The following is a 16389-nucleotide window of genomic DNA, read 5'->3' on the forward strand; positions in this document are numbered from 1 at the left end:
GATGAAGAATGGGAAGTTCAACATAGAAAAGCTATTGCCTATATTAGAAGATGGATGGGTATAAACTTGTATGAGCATATTTATGATGAAACCAGACCTGATGTTGTTTGGCAAAGGTTAGAAAATCTCTTTGCGAAAAAGACAGTCGGAAATACAATTTCTCTCCTCAGAAGACTTATAAATTTGAAGTATAAAGATGGTGGTAACATTGTTGAGCACATAAGCCTATTTCAGAGTCTTGCAAACAAGTTGGTTGCTATGAAAATAAATATAGATGATGAGATGCATGGATTATTACTTCTCAGCTCTTTACTAGAAAGTTGGGAAACGTATGTGGTGACTATTTATAACTCCACGCTAGAGGGAACTCTAACTATTGATATGGTTAAAGATAGTTTGCTAAATGAAGATGCCAAAAGGAAAGAATAGGGTGAATCTTCTTATGGGGCATTTGTTATTGAAAAACAAGAAAGACGTGGAAGAAGTCATAGCAGAAATCCACATGGTTATAGAGGAAGATCCAAGTCTAGAAGAGATATCAAATGTTTTCACTGTAATAGGCTAGGTCACATGAAGAAAGAGTATAGATTTTGGAAGTGAGAACAGAATGAAATGAAGAAAAATGAGAAAGAGACCAATATAGTTGCTGTTGAAGGTAATATCACTATTGTTTGTGATAAAGGTTGTGTTAGTCTTGTAGCTCAAGACAGTAATTGGGTAATTGACTCTAGTGCTTCATTTCATGTCACTTCTCATGGTGATTTCTTTAGATCTTACACTGTTGGTGATTTTGGTAATGTCAGAATAGGAAATAGTGGTATATCTAAGATTGTGGGTATTGAAGATATTTGCTTGGAGACCAGTATTGGGAGTAAATTAATACTCAAAGATGTAAGGCATGTTCCAGATATTCGTCTTAACTTGATATCTATAGGCAAACTTGATGATGAGGGCTTTGCACATTATTTTAGTGAAAGTAAATGGAAACTCACTAAAGGTTCTCTAATTGTGGCAAAAGGAAAGAAGATTAACTCTTTTTATGTCGTGGAAGCTAAGCTACACAAAGGAGAGATTAATGCAATTCAAAAAGGTAAAAGTATAGATCTTTGGCATAAGAGGCTTGGACATATCAACGAGAAAGGACTTCAAACTCTTGCTAGAAAGCAGTTCTTACCAGAGTTGCAAGGTACATCTCTTAAATCTTGTGATCATTGCTTAGTTGGAAAAACACATAGAGTTGCATTTCAGACATATTCATCATCTAGAAGATCAGATGTTATTGATTTAGTTCATACTGATGTTTGTACTATGCAAACTAGAACTCTTTGAGGTACTCTTTATTTTGTTACTTTTATTGATGACCATTCTAGAAAAGTATGAGCTTTTGCTTTGAAATCTAAAGACCAGATACTCGATGCTTTCAAGGAGTTTCATGTCAATGTTGAAAGAGAAACTGGCAGAAAACTAAAGTGTATTCGATCAAATAATGGTGGCGAGTACAAGGGTCCTTTTGAGAATTATTGTAGGTTCCGTGGTATCAGGCTTGAGAAAACAGTTCCTAAAACTCCTCAACAGAACGGTGTGGCAGAAAGGATGAACAGAACCATTGAAGAAAGGATTAGGTGTATGCTTTCCTACGCCAAGTTACCGAAGTCATTTTCGGGGGAGGCTATGAGAACTACAGTTGACCTGATAAATCTTTCTACATGAGTTCCTCTGCAATGTGATATTCCAGAGAGAGTATGGAGAGGAAAAGATATATCTTATAATCATTTGAGAGTCTTTGGGTGTAAAGCATTTGTTCATATTCCCAAAGATGAGAGGTCCAAGCTTGATAGTAAAGCCAAAGCATGTATCTTCTTGGGATATGGTCATGAAGAGTTTGGTTACAGATTATGGGATCCAGTGAACAAGAAGATTATTAGAAGCAGAGATGTTGTGTTTCTTGAAGACTAATTGTTTGATGATGGTGATAATATTGAGAAGCCAGAAACCTCTATTTATATTCCTTGGAGTTTGGGTGCAGTTCCTTCACCTGTAGTTCATGATGATCATGGGGGAGATGAACAAGAAGATTATGGTGAGAATACCAGTGATGATACACCTACAGTTGATGATGCTGAACCAATTGAACCAGCACCTCCACCACCAGTTGAGATTCTATTGAGAAGATCCACTAGAGAGCGACAACCCTCTACCAAATATCCTCCACATGAGTATGTTATGCTTACTGACGGGGGAGAACCAGAAACTTACCAAGAAGCTATTCTACATGAGAATAAGAATGAGTGGGTTAAAACCATGCAAGAAGAGATGAGATCCCTGCTTGAGAACCACACCTATGACTTGGTAAAGTTGCCTAAAGAAAGAAAGCTCTCAAGAATAAGTGGGTTTATAAATTGAAGACTGAAAATAATAGCTCACAACAGATATACAAGGCGCGACTAGTTGTGAAAGGATTCAGTCATAAGAAAGGTATTGACTTTGAAGAAATATTTTCTCCGGTTGTAAAAATGTCCTCTATCCGAGTTGTTCTTGGTTTGGCTGCCCGCTTGAATTTAGAAGTTAAACAACTTGATGTAAAAACAGCATTTCTTCATGGTGACTTAGAAGAAGAAATTTACATGGAGCAACCAGAAGGTTTCAAAGTCAAGGGAAAAGAAAATATGGTGTGTAAGCTTAGGAAAAGCTTATATGGACTCAAACAAGTACCTAGACAATGGTATAAGAAGTTTGATTCCTTTATGATGAGCCAAGGGTATGATAGAACCACATCTGATCATTGTGTTTATGAAGAAATTTTCAGATGATGATTTTATTATTTTACTGCTATATGTTGATGATATGTTGATTGTTGGCCATGATTTTGGAAAAATTGGAAAGCTTAAAAGAGAGCTAAGTAAGGCTTTTGCCATGAAAGACTTGGGATCGGTGAAACAAATACTTGGCATGAAGATTCTTCATGATAGGAAGAAAAAGAAGATTTGGCTATCTCATGAGACTTTGAAAAGGTTCTTGAAAGATTCAACATGAGTAAAGCCAAAGCAGTTTGTTCCCTACTTGCAGGTCATTTCAAGCTTAATTTGAAACAATGTTCTACAAGTGAGAAAGAAAAAGAAGAAATGTCCAGAGTGCCTTACTCATCTGCAGTAGGCAATTTGATGTATGCTATGGTTTGTACTATGCCAGATATAGCTCATGCAGTTGGAGTTGTCAGTCGATTTCTCTCTAATCCTGGAAAGGAACATTGGGCAGTAGTGAAATGGATATTAAGATATCTAAAAGGTACTTCTAGGTTGTGTTTATGTTTTGGCAGTGATGAACCTGTGTTAGAAGGCTACACAGATGCAAACATGACAGGTGATACTGATTCTAGGAAATCTATTTCGAGATTCTTGATGACTTTTGTATGAGGAGCAGTCTCTTGGCAGTCTAAGTTATAGAAGTGTGTTGCTCTATCAACCACAGAAGCAGAATACATAGCAATTACTGAAGCCTGCAAGGAAGCTTTATGAATGAAAAAGTTTCTACATGAATTGGGCTTGAAACAGAAAGGATATACTGTTTACTGTGACAATCAGAGCATCATTCACCTCTCCAAGAATTCAACATATCATTCAAGATCCAAGCATATTGATGTGAAATATCACTGAATTCGTGATGTGCTTGAGATGAAAGAATTACAGTTGGAAAAAGTGCATACTAATGAGAATGGATCAGATATGTTGATAAAGTCTTTGCCTAAGGAGAAGCTTGAAGCATGTAGGCGAAGAGCGGGCTTGATACAGCCCACCATATGAACTGGAGGGGGAGAATTGTTGGGTCCAGCCCATACGTGGGCTTGGACAAATTTGAGCCATAAGCCCAAATTAAAGAATTCAAGAGAGAAAGGGCAAAATTGGTGTGATGGCAATGTGGGTGTATGGACAACGTGCAACGTGTAGAGGAAAGAGGAGAGTGAAATAGAGAGAGAAAGATTAGGTTTCGAGTTTTCTACTTGACGATCGGTGGTCAAACGTTGTCAATTTCGACCCAAATTTTATGTGGAGAATCCTTTCAGCAAACTCTACAATTCTAACGGTGTTGATCTATAGTTTACCCTCTCTAAGGTACTTTCCTGTGATATCCACTTTGTGAGACCTAGAATTCTCTCTTGAAGAGATCCATCATGATGATATGCTAGAGCCAAGATCACTTTGTGAGACCTAGAATTCTCTCTTGAAGAGATCCATCATGATGATATGCTAGAGCCAAGATCTATGTTCTTGATGTTATTCTGATCCTCTAATTATTCTAGAGAAGACCTGCTATAAACCTGTTATCATTATTATTGATAGTGAAAGTTTGAGGTGGACTACGGTCCCGTGGTTTTTCCCCAATTGGGTTTTCAATGTTAAAAAGATTTGGTCTCACTGTGTGATTGATTATTTGCTCTATTGTTTATGCTGTGTTGGTTGATATTTACATTTGGATATCAAATTGGTATTTTGATGAGAAACCCATTTTGATACATAAAGAGGAAAAAAATACCCATTTTGATATATGGGAAAAAATATTCCGCTTTTAACATGTTTTTCCCAACATGAACGTGCGCTTGTATAAACAAGTGATAATGGAAAATAGTTGCTTGTCCACGTCATTGGATTAGAGTTAGCAATCATGTCTATAGTCTGAAATTAATTTGCCATGACCAATTAAACGATTGACATGACTTGGATATAAAAAGAGCAATTGACGTGACCAATTCATATGATTGATCTTATTATAAATATAAAAAGAGCAGAAAACCGGGAGGCAGTGGAACAGAGAATTACGGCAGATAACTCATCCCGGGAACAAAGATTTAGTGTTTTTAATAGTACAATTAATATGGCAACAAATATTTTCCTGAAATAAAACATCGATGTTCACAGGAAACCTTCGTATCATTGTAAAACAGAAAATAATAAATCTTGGGGGTGTCTTCAGCAAAAATTTGCAGAAATCTCAATGCTTTGCATCATTACGAGAACACACAAGCATAAACTACTACTCAAATTTGACCTTTTTCTTCTTTGATTTCTCTCTATGAGATTTCTCAGATGTCAGTGAAACATTAGACGTCTCACTGCCTAAACCAGAAACGTGGGATGAATGTTCGACAGACCTCACGGTTATCTCTGGGGTGACCATGCTATCCTGGACTTGTGTGAATTTTTCGTGCTTCCTTCTTCGCGACTATGTGCGGAAGTTGAGGTAGCATGAGAAGATCCGTCTTTTCTGAACAAGTTTCCATGTCTCAGTGGAGTGGCAGAAGAATGGTGCATGCTTCTCCGAACAGAACCTGAGATGTCGACGGTTGCAAATCGAAGGATATATATTACATGAACGAGTGGAAGAATCTCTGGAGGTAACTGTGCACTTGAATTTTGATGTGATCGTCCCTGGTCAATAAGGATATCTAAGGACGATGGAACTATTCAAAATGGACAAGATTAAAACAAAGGAAGAATCAAAAAAAAATTTGAATAACTAACATCATGTACAGATACTAGCACAGAAGCATACCCTGTCTGAGATTTTTCCGGTTCATCAGGGTCAGGATAATGAACTACACACAGAATAACAAACATCTGACTACTCAAATTGAATCTAGGCTTATCCGGTTCACCAGGCTCAGGATTTTTCCAATTGAAGAGAAGACAGTTCTATTCTTCAATTTCTAAGATGAAGTATGCATATTTAAGTGCAAAGAAAATTATAACAAAAAAATAATAACAGATTAAAAAGGCGAAGTCACTATTATTAGATTTTGTGATCATTTATAATTGGATAAGATATATAATGAAATTAAGTGGATTATGATGACAGATATTGGTCAATAGAAAGTAAGTTCATATTATAATAGAATTTTTTAGGGAATGTTCTTGATGGGAGGAACTCTTTTAATAACTTATTATGGACCCTCTGTTCTCACCTATAAATAGACAGGACCTTTGGGGACCGGAGATATGTTACGATTTTTTTCTCAACCTCCCTGAGCCATCAATCTAAACGGTCATGTGAAATGATAGGAAGAGAGAAAAGAATAGTCTAGTTCTACATACATATTGATAACGGTTTTAAATCTAAAAACGATGCCAGATCACATTAAGATGCCTTTATAGATCACATAGAGAGATCTCTTTCTGATGACATCAAAAGGTATATATCGTAAAATAGATTTAATGTAATTTGATTTCAATCCTAACATAAAAGATTGTTTCCTTATTACATATAACAGATTTTATACTTATAGCAGTCCCTTGTAACATGCAAGAGTAGTAAGCTCACTAGCAATCATCATCAGTTATTTTAGGACGGAACCATTATGTTTTGTATATCTACGTGAAACTTAGAAAAATATCACTTGGCTTTGCAGTAATTTGTCAATTATATCTTGGCACAAAGTTGATCAAATAATGCCAACCGTGGTGGAGCTGTGAAGTGTCTCCAAGAATATAAAGGTGACAGTATCTTAGAGAACTAGTTATTTGGTTTCAAAATCATAATACAAACATATAAGTTATGTGTACCTTTACGTGTACATAATGGGAAAATTTCACACATGCCCCACCGCTCACCTATAATTTCATGAAACCATCGCAAAGTTGCAAATGTCACAAGCATTCCTCTGAAATTAATGAACTTTATCTTAGCTAATGTTCATCTCAAACTGGAAAAGTTTAATCATTCCCCTAATAGAAATCACCAGTTTGCTACATTAAATTAAATCAAGTAGTTGGTAGATGATAACGATAAACTGGTTATGGGTAAAAGGCATGTTATGTCCTGTCACTAACGAAGCTCATGTTCCATCCATGGACAAATAAATAACATGATTGAAACGAGCTCAAGGACTGGAACCTATTATGCATTAGTTTAGCAACAAAAGTTATAAGGCCAAAAACAAAAAAACAAAAACAAAAAAAGTACAATTTGCCGAAGAAGGACAACAGAATAACACTAAAAAAAATTAACTAAAAAGAACTTCATGGCGTACGTTCTCAAACTGTATCAAATAGAAACATCGTGGTGGACTCGATTTCGGAACTTCATTAACGTCGGCTGAAGATTAATCTAATTATGAAATTTAGTCACCCTATGATGGTTCACGTATGATGAACAAAGTTCTAGAAGATACTTCATTTAGTCTAACATCAACCACTTGTATGAAGTTATACCATCGTATAGTTGTGTCAACTCGTAGGTCATGTTGGCCCATTAGGTACCATTGTGTGAGGCCATATTGGCTCATCATGCATCATCTTGTGAGGCTATCATCTCGAACAACTAAAATCTATCTAGCTTAATAATATAATATTAAGATTTTGATTTAAAGTTTTCTTTTCTAAAATTTTACTAATACTAAATTAGTCATTTGGCCCAGACATCATAAAGTCCGACCAATATGTCCGGTGACGGTTGCTCTTTGGTTAAGATTTACTATATGAAGACAAAAATAAAAAGTTTTATTTAGAAAAAATATATATGAGTTAATGCTACTATTGCCCCTACAAAAATATTTGCTCATGCTCAACAAAATTAGAACTAAGTTGGCCAACCGGCAATGTATTATATTCTAATACCATATAGTATTAAAAATTTTTATTAGAAGTTTTCTTTTGCAAAATTTTATTAATATTAAATTATTCATATAATTGTTTAGGACATGGTTAGTAAGATAAGGGGGATCTTAGAGTTACTAGTGATGAGGATAGTAATTATGATAAGACTCGGCTGATGTCAGCCGATGCCTCACGCCTCGATCGGCGCGACTATACTCAATCAACTGAACCGGAACACCGACCGAGGCGCATTAATGCCTGCTCAGGCGCTGTTCTTCACGCCACGCCAGTGCCCATGTCAGACGCTATCAGCCTACCTCCTGCGGGCGGGCACATCAAACAGCAGTAAGTTTCCCTATAAATACCCTCTCGTTCATCAGAGAAGAGGGGGGGTCACATATACAAACACTTCTTCTTCTTCTTAAACCCCCTCCACATCTTCTGCTAACTTGGTCGTCGGAGGGGTCGGGTCGAGCCTCCCGACCCGACCATTATGCAGGTGCGAAGCCGAGGGTCCCCGCCGGCCGCGCGGATGACGAGCTCATGCCCGGAGGAGATGGCGACCCCGTCCCGATCGGACCACCGCACCGGACCGACCCCGCAGGCTCAAGGCACGCCCCGGAGAGATCCCCGACGTCCGGACCCGAACCGAGCCGCGTCGGCCCCGAGGCCACGGCTCTCAAAGTTGTTTACACTAACAGATTGGCGCTAGAAGGAGGGCCCGGAATGTCGGGTGATCACCCGAGCGGCTCAGATGAGCCCACGGCTAAGAGGTCACACCCGACCGAAGCCTTGGGGGAACATCCCCCACACGGAGACCATCGTGACGAACACCCCGCCACGACCTCCGAATGATATTGGTGAATATTCAACGACCCGGGCTTGTCGCCGCCCGACGGCGCCCCAGCCGACTCAACGCTCGTGTCACCCGAGGCCTTTCAGGACCTCGCCCGTCAAGTCCAAGCTCTGATGGAAATGGTGCGAACCATTATCCCGCTCGTTTCTCATCCGACGCACCCGCCCGCTATCGAACCACTGCGACAACGCAAGGCGCCCGTTCGGGCCCACTTGACACCACCGGAACCCCCCACTTCACCTCAGGTCCGATCGACCTCGCTCGGGGATCCAGTGAAGACAAACCCGAGCGGCCGCCCGGAACCCGAGGTGCTCTCTTCGGACTCCCTGCGAGCCCAGTTGCGCTTCGTCAGCCAGTGACTCGACGAGGTGCAGGAAGAGGTTCGCAGGTCCAAGGGAGAGCCCGGGGAGAACGCACACCAAGGGTCTCCCTTCTCACCCGAGATACGGGACCTAACAGTCCCCCCGGACTTCCACCTCCCCCCTCTGGATGCTTACCATGGCTCCACTGACCCAGCGGACCATGTAGCTGCTTTTCGTGCCCAAATGGCGCTATACGGAACCTTTGATGCCCTGATGTGCAGAGCGTTTCCTACCACTCTGAGAGGGCCGGCCCACGCGTGGTATGGCGGCTTGGAGACCGGAACGATTGCTTCCTTCGGCCAGCTCGCCAATGACTTCGAGCTCCACTTCATAGCCTATGCACGGCCAAAGCCCTCCGCGACACTTTGTGGATCGCTTCGCCACGCAAATCTGGGGCTTGCCGGACACTCACCCCTCTCTGTTAGTGTAGGCGTTTGTGATAGGCCTGCGACCTTCCAGATTCCTCTGGTCCCTCGCGGAGCGACCTCCCACTACGGTGCTAGAGATGCTCCAACGGGCTAACTGGTACATCGCAGCCGAGGCCTGGGCGACCGTAAGGAGAAGGGACGACCTCCGACCACGGGCTCCATAAGAGAGGCCAAGCACCTACGGTGGCTACCCGATGTAGTCCTCATGAAAAGAAATCTAAGCCCTGCCTCAGTCTCTTCTGAGCGAAGGTTTAGTATCTACCTGACCCCCTCTCGGCTCGTGGTTGGCCCCAGCTTAAACCCCTCTGACTCTACACGGCTCGGCCATGGACTACCCGAGTCCACCTTAGCGCGGCCTGCCCGCCTGAGTTGTGTCCCTCGGTCCGAGCCACTTCCCTCGGCCATAGACTACTTGAGTCTACCTCAGCGTGGCCTACCCGCCTGAGTTGTGTCCCTCGGTCCGAGCCACTTCCCTCGGCCATGCACTGCCCGACTCCACCTCACTCGGCCTGCCCGCCTGAGTCACATCCTTTGGCCTTTATCAGATCCCTCGGACATAGACTGCCCGAGTCCACCTCAACGCGGCCTACCCGCCTGAGTTGTGTCCCTCGGCCCGAGCCACTTGCCTCGGCCGTAGACGGCCGAGCTCCCCTTAGGGCGGCCTTCCCGTCCGAACCTCATCACTCGGCCGCATGACGCTCGAGATCACGCCTGCGCGGTCTGCCCGCCTGCGTCATGCTACTCGGCCGCATGACGCTCGAGACCACACCTGCGCGGTCTGCCCGCCTGCGTCGTGCTCCTCGGTCGCATGATGCCCGAGACCACACCTGCGCGGCCTGCCCGCCTGCGTCGTGCTCCTCGGCCCCATGCTCCCCGAGACACACCTGCGCGGCCTGCCCGCCTACGTTGTGCTCCTCGGCCCCATGCCTCCCGAGAAACACCTGCGCGGCCAGCCCGCCTGCATCGTTCTCCTCGGCTTCATGTTCCCGAGACACACCTGCGCGGCCAGCCTGCCTGCGTCGTGCTCCTCGGCCCCATGCTTTTCGAGACACACCTACGCGGCCAGCCCGCCTGCGTCGTGTTCCTCGGCCCTATGCTTTCCGGGACATACCTGCGCGGCCAACCCGCCCGCGTCATGCTCCTCGACCCCATGCTCCCCGAGACACACTTGCGTGGCTAGCCCGCCTGCGTCGTGCTCCTCGGCGTCATTTTTCCCGAGACCATGCCTTCGCGGCTAGCCCGTCTGAAAGCTTAAGCCATGCCTCGGACTCCCGTTACAACGTCCGACACATAGCTTCTTTCCGGGGGGGAATATGATGAGGATAGTAATTATGATAAGACTCGGTTGACGTTAGTCGACGCCTCACGCCTCGATCGACGTAAATACACTCGGTCAACCGAACCGGAACACCGGCCGAGGCGCATTAACGCCTGCTCAGGCGTTGTTCTTCACGCCACGCTAGCGCCCATTTTAGACCCTATCAGCCTACCTCCTGCAGGCGGGCACATCAAACAGCAGTAAGCTTCCCTATAAATACCCTCTCGTTCATTAGAGAAGAGGGGGGGTCACACATATAAACCCCCTCCACATCTTTTGCTAATTTGGTCGTCGGAGGGGTTGGGTCGAGCCTCCCGACCTGACCTTTATGCAGGTGCGAAGCCGAGGGTCCCTGCCGGCCGCGCGGACGATGAGCTCTTGCCCGGAGGAGACGACGACCCCATCCTGATCGGACCACCGCACCAGACCAACCCCGCGGGCTCGAGGCACACCCCGGAGAGATCCCCGACGTCCGGACCCGAACCGAGCCACGTTGACCCCGAGGCCACGGCTCTCAAAGTTATTTACACTAACAACTAGGCATAGCCTGCACGCTTCTACTATATTGAGATGCTTTAATAATGACAGAGGTCTTTGAAATGTTTGCTATACATAAACCTAAAAAGTATTGGTACACATACTAATACGAGGATATTCATCCTTGGAACCCACTTAAGGCTAGAAATATTAGTCGAAGCTAAAAGTTCTTCCATTCCACATTCCAGCTTAGAGATGGACTTTTGAAACAAGTTAGTAATTGATCGAGTACTATCATTAATGATGATAGTTAAATCTTGTTCGTGCCATTAAACAATTGCCTTTATTGACGTATTATTCTTTTGGTTGATTTCAATGTTGACACACTCATCCAATCTACTAATTAGGACTCCCAAGTACACTATTGGATATTGGTTAAGGTTGTTAAGATTGTTGGCTTGTGATCATCCTACCCTTGGAAAATCCCTCTGGCTCCTTGAATCCAATTTTTTTTTTACTAGAAATTAATGTTAAAATACTTTTTACATTTAATAGATTGAATAATATAAAAATCAAAGACCCCAACTTATTTGCCTTTTGTGCCAACAAAATGTTGAATCTATGATCATATATTTTATTTTAATTATTCTTTCTCTAAAAGAACTTAGGAATAGTGGAAGATCAATCCATCTGTCAGTTTTCAAAAGAAAGCTGCCTAGGCTTCAGATAATTAGTTGAAAGATGGCTAACACTCAGGAGTTGAATTGTCATTACAAAACTAGTTATGATCTATAGGGAAGGCTCAAAATGATCTTTTTCATGGCAGAGGTCCCCTTTTAGAGATTTTGAGCCGAGGCTCTTTGGTTGGTCACACTAGTTATTAAGTTACTTAGATTTATCTGCAAGATAACTTAGTTATCATTCTAGATTTATCATATCTGAAGGATAACAACTTATGAGAAAAACCAAGCTGGGAGATGGATCTTCTTTGACATAGAATGCGATTTATTTTCAAGGAGGAAATATTTAACAACAAATAAATTTTGATTTAAACTACCCACCCCATAATTATTATCCTTGACAATGCTGCTAATGATGAAGATGAAAACAATCCACCTTTGGTCCATATCATCGCTAGCTAATATTATATCACACCCAACATCTTTAGATGTGACACATTGGCTTCCCAAATGTAATCAACTAGGGAATTGGATGGATTCTCAAAAACACCAGAGTAGATAGATAAATTAATAATAATAATAATAATAATAATAATAATAATAATAATAATAATAATTATTATTATTATTATTTTGAATGAAGGAATAGGATGGATTACTTTTTATATAATGACACTCAAGTGGTTAACTTGAAGATCTTAATTGATATCTTATTATTTTGGGAAAAAAAATGTATAAATATGTGCCCAATAAAGCAGATTAGGATGTACCGACTACAATTTCATCCACTTTTGTTTCTCCCGTCGCATGGAAATACCAACTGTTCATATTATGACTTTATTCACAGTTTTTAATCATACATTAAAAATAAAGAATAGTGAGAGCTACGGAGTTAGATTTTTTTTTTTCTTTTTTATGTTAATGACTCAGCTCAAATCAAAGCAGATTAACGGGTGCAGAGCCAAAATCCATACCCGTTAATTACGTGGTGGTTCCTTATTGGGTTTTAGACTTCGGGTCCACCAACATGCCCAAAAAGTAGTACACCAATCTCGTAATTCCTATAATTTCCGGGGTTGCTTCAGTAATTTAGTCATGCCATGCGGCATCAATGTCATCTCCGCCCTACCCAATCTTTTCTCGTAGCGAAGTTGCGTTGTCGGCGCACTCCTCCTCCTTCTTCTCTTCTTCCGGCGTGGGTTCCCGTCTTACCGTTGCAAAGGTAATTCCGCTTCTTTCTATTCATTTCTTCATCTCGCTGGATCTGATCTCCGTTAGAAAGGGTTTTAAGGATTGGATTCGTCAAGCTTTAAGGTTTTTGTCCGTTTCTCTGAATATGGAAGAGTATCTGACCATTCGGAATGGGTTTAGCCTCCACGGTCTGTTCTGCTTTGGTTCATGCTGATCTTTTTGTTTGGCACTCCACTATGCCTTAACTCTGATCATAAGCTCAATTGTGAACTTTGGTTTTAGTGGGATCCTTTCCTTTAGAGTCACTTTAATGTTTTTCTTTTATGGGAGATCCATGCTGATCTTTGTGTTTGGCACTCCACTATGCCTTAACTCTGATCATAAGCTCAATCGGAAATGCTGAATCTTAGATGGGTTGGGCTGCTTTGTTGTAGAGGTTTAGCTATGTGTTGTTATATAGATGTTACTTTGTTGTATTTTTTGTGTGTAATTGTTCTTTCAAGTAATACTTCAAATAATGATCGTCTTAAATAAGACACTAATCCTACTGTAAGAATGTTAGCATAAATGAGATGACTTTCAAGCTTATGGTGGTTGGGGTTTTGATGGGCTCCTGAACTTATGTTCTAGGCAAAGGTGAAATCGTTCTCCTCTCTTTCGTTGAAAGATAAAATCTGAATATTTTTACAGGAGGTAATCATCGATGTTTAAAGACCCAGTGACCCCCTTACCACAAATCTTTTTTCACTTGAGCAAAAGGCCATTGTTCTTTAAATACAACAATATTATTATTGATATACACTACTATAATAAAAATGCATAGTATATATCATACATCTAGTCATAGGCCTTGTTTATTTTATATATATTTTGTTATCCTTTATCCCGCCATGAGGAATTGCCAGAACATTTAACTTTTTGCCCATTACAATATAGACTAGTAGTAAACGAAATAATAGATAGTAAATGGATCAGTTTGAAAATAATTGAGTTGTTAGTCATAGAATATTATTCCTATCAGACATTAACCTAATGAAAATAACAATGGAAATTTTAGAGAGTTTTGTCTCTGTTTGTTGAAATAAAAAAATAGATCTTAGAATGATGAGTCACCAGCTGAGATCCTCATATTTGTTATTTCTTTATCTTCTGTGATGAAGTCGAGGAAAACAAAGATGTTATGATTGGCATTCTTATCTAGTCCTTGTTACTGAGGGTTTCTAGTTTGAGCCAATTTGATATCTTCATTAAAATAGTGCATGTGTTGGGGTCTTCTGTTAGGACTCACTCTTTATAGTATTGAGTAAAACCTAATGTTTGGTTTATTCTGATTTAATCTTTGGCCAAATTAATTAGATTGTCGGGATTGCATGTGTTCATCGCATTGCTATATTCTTGCAACTGTCGTTAGTGTTTAAATTTTGAAATCCTTGACTTATTCTTTTTTTTATTTTTACTGGTTCTGATAACTGAAGTATTTAGTTAGAATGTGATCTAGTCGTACTTGACAAAGGTACCTTCTAATTCATGTCACATGATGTTCCTTTTCCATGCAGATGAATGTAGAGAAGCTCATGAAGATGGCTGGTGCCGTTCGCACTGGGGGAAAGGGCAGTATGCGCAGGTTTATTTCTATTCTATCGCCAATTTTGAGATACTAGTACCTTGACCAGTTTGATTTTCTGTGGTAATGATTAGAGGCTAAATATTTTGTCTATGTGCAATTTATGCTAGTACCCTTTAGAGGTCAGTTAAATCAAACACTTTTAAGTGCGTTATTTTGTTTGTCTGCATTTTGATCAGGAAGAAGAAGGCAGTTCACAAGACTACAACAACTGATGATAAGAGGCTTCAAAGCACCTTGAAGAGAATAGGCGTGAATGCCATTCCTGCTATAGAAGAAGTTAACATTTTTAAGGATGATCTTGTTATTCAATTTGTTAACCCTAAGGGTAAAGCACATCACATTCATTAAAAGAAACACTAAATCATTGCCAAACGATTTACTGAATTTTTCCACATTTTCTCAGTGCAAGCTTCAATTGCAGCCAATACATGGGTTGTTAGTGGGTCTCCTCAGACAAAGAGTATGTGACTTGACGAGTATCTGTTAGATTGGCCTGGTGTTGATAAATATGAGATGATTCATGAAAATTTTCTTTTGGATTTTAGTTGTCATCTTTTCTGGAATCCCTTACTTAGCTAAGACAACTCACACACGATTTTCTTGTGACAGAACTTCAAGATCTGCTACCTGGGATCATTAACCAACTAGGTATTCTCATTTAATGTTATTATAGTTTGGACATTGTGTTTAGCTTTCATTATGGCATTTTTGTTACTGCCAAGTTACTAACTTGCAATTGTACATTATGGTGGTCTTGAGTGTGTAGCTTCTATACAATATGTGCATGCTGATTAGTTTTCATTTTGTCTTGCTCAATCATCTAGATTCATGTTGATTATGTTCCATTGCTGTTCCCAAATGTTGATGAATGCTACTGGTGTCAAATATTTTGTTGCTTACTAAATGTGGTTGTTTCTACTTTCTACTGTGTTTGCATTGCTATATGGGATAACTAGTGCCATGGCTGAACCTGGTAGTTGGCATCTTGCAAGATATTATGTCTCTGGTTGTTTTGTATGAAGTACATGAATTTTTGATGATATTTTCTTTTTTCCCAGGACCTGATAATTTAGAAAACCTGAAGAGGCTTGCGGAGCACTTGCAGAAACAGGCACCTGGTGCAGGTGCACCTGCGAAACAGGATGACGATGATGATGTCCCTGAGCTGGTGCCTGGCGAGACATTTGAAGCTGCTGCTGATGAAAATCAAGCTTCTTAGAGAACACATGTTTCCGAGAGAATTTATCAGACCTTTCATGCAGTTGTGATCTGATTTTGAGTGATCTACATGTGAAGCTGATTTTGTCTTTTATGTTATATGGATCATTAATTAGAAAAGCAAATCCTTTGTTCTTTCTTTCAATACAATGTCTTAAGAGTAATGGCTAGTTTTGTATTTCGTGCATGAGATTCACCTGAACTTGTGCATGAGTTGCCCAAAGGCATCATAGTGTACCTGTTTGATTGACTTTTTGAAGTGTTACATTATTGAGCAAATTCCTGATAAGAGTTTACGAGTGGCGCTGTCCATCTGGTTTGAGCCATATAAAAAGTTTCTTGCAAGTTACAATGGATGGATAGTCATGGATTTTCATGTTTGCATTGGGTGTGCAGTTGGTAAGTGTTGATGGTTTGTTTCAGTACTTCTGTAGTCCAGCAGAGTGAATCACCGTAACTCTATTGAAACACCTCATAATGGTGACTTTGTTGGAAAAAAAAAAAAATCAGAAGGGTAATTTATTGGTTATTCTCTGCTATCGGCAAAAGATAATTTAGATAATTTATTGGTCATTGTCACACTGAACTTATTTTGACCCTTAAAACTAATATCTGCAAATTTAGACGAGTTAAAAAATATGTTCTC

General features: G+C 40.8%; 1 protein-coding gene across 1 annotated transcript; it reads left to right on the forward strand.

The window, feature by feature from the left end:
• The first annotated feature begins 12800 nt into the window (after positions 1-12800).
• LOC135674143 (nascent polypeptide-associated complex subunit beta-like) lies at positions 12801-16032 on the forward strand. Its single transcript, XM_065183649.1, has 6 exons — positions 12801-12929; positions 14455-14522; positions 14702-14850; positions 14929-14985; positions 15135-15173; positions 15584-16032. The coding sequence occupies exons 1-6, from the start codon at positions 12819-12821 to the stop codon at positions 15742-15744; spliced, it is 585 nt and encodes a 194-aa protein (XP_065039721.1). The 5' UTR covers positions 12801-12818; the 3' UTR covers positions 15745-16032.
• The last annotated feature ends 357 nt before the right edge of the window (positions 16033-16389 follow it).

Source organism: Musa acuminata, chromosome BXJ1-5, assembly GCF_036884655.1.
Source record: "Musa acuminata AAA Group cultivar baxijiao chromosome BXJ1-5, Cavendish_Baxijiao_AAA, whole genome shotgun sequence".
Classification (NCBI taxonomy): domain Eukaryota; kingdom Viridiplantae; phylum Streptophyta; class Magnoliopsida; order Zingiberales; family Musaceae; genus Musa; species Musa acuminata.

Coding starts and splice junctions, on each gene's coding strand:
- LOC135674143 (XM_065183649.1), top strand. CDS start 12,819: ATGTCATCTCCGCCCTACCCAATCTTTTCTCGTAGCGAAGTTGCGTTG. Junction 14,986..15,134: donor TGGGTCTCCTCAGACAAAGA/GTATGTGACTTG, acceptor TTCTTGTGACAG/AACTTCAAGATCTGCTACCT. Junction 15,174..15,583: donor TGGGATCATTAACCAACTAG/GTATTCTCATTT, acceptor CTTTTTTCCCAG/GACCTGATAATTTAGAAAAC.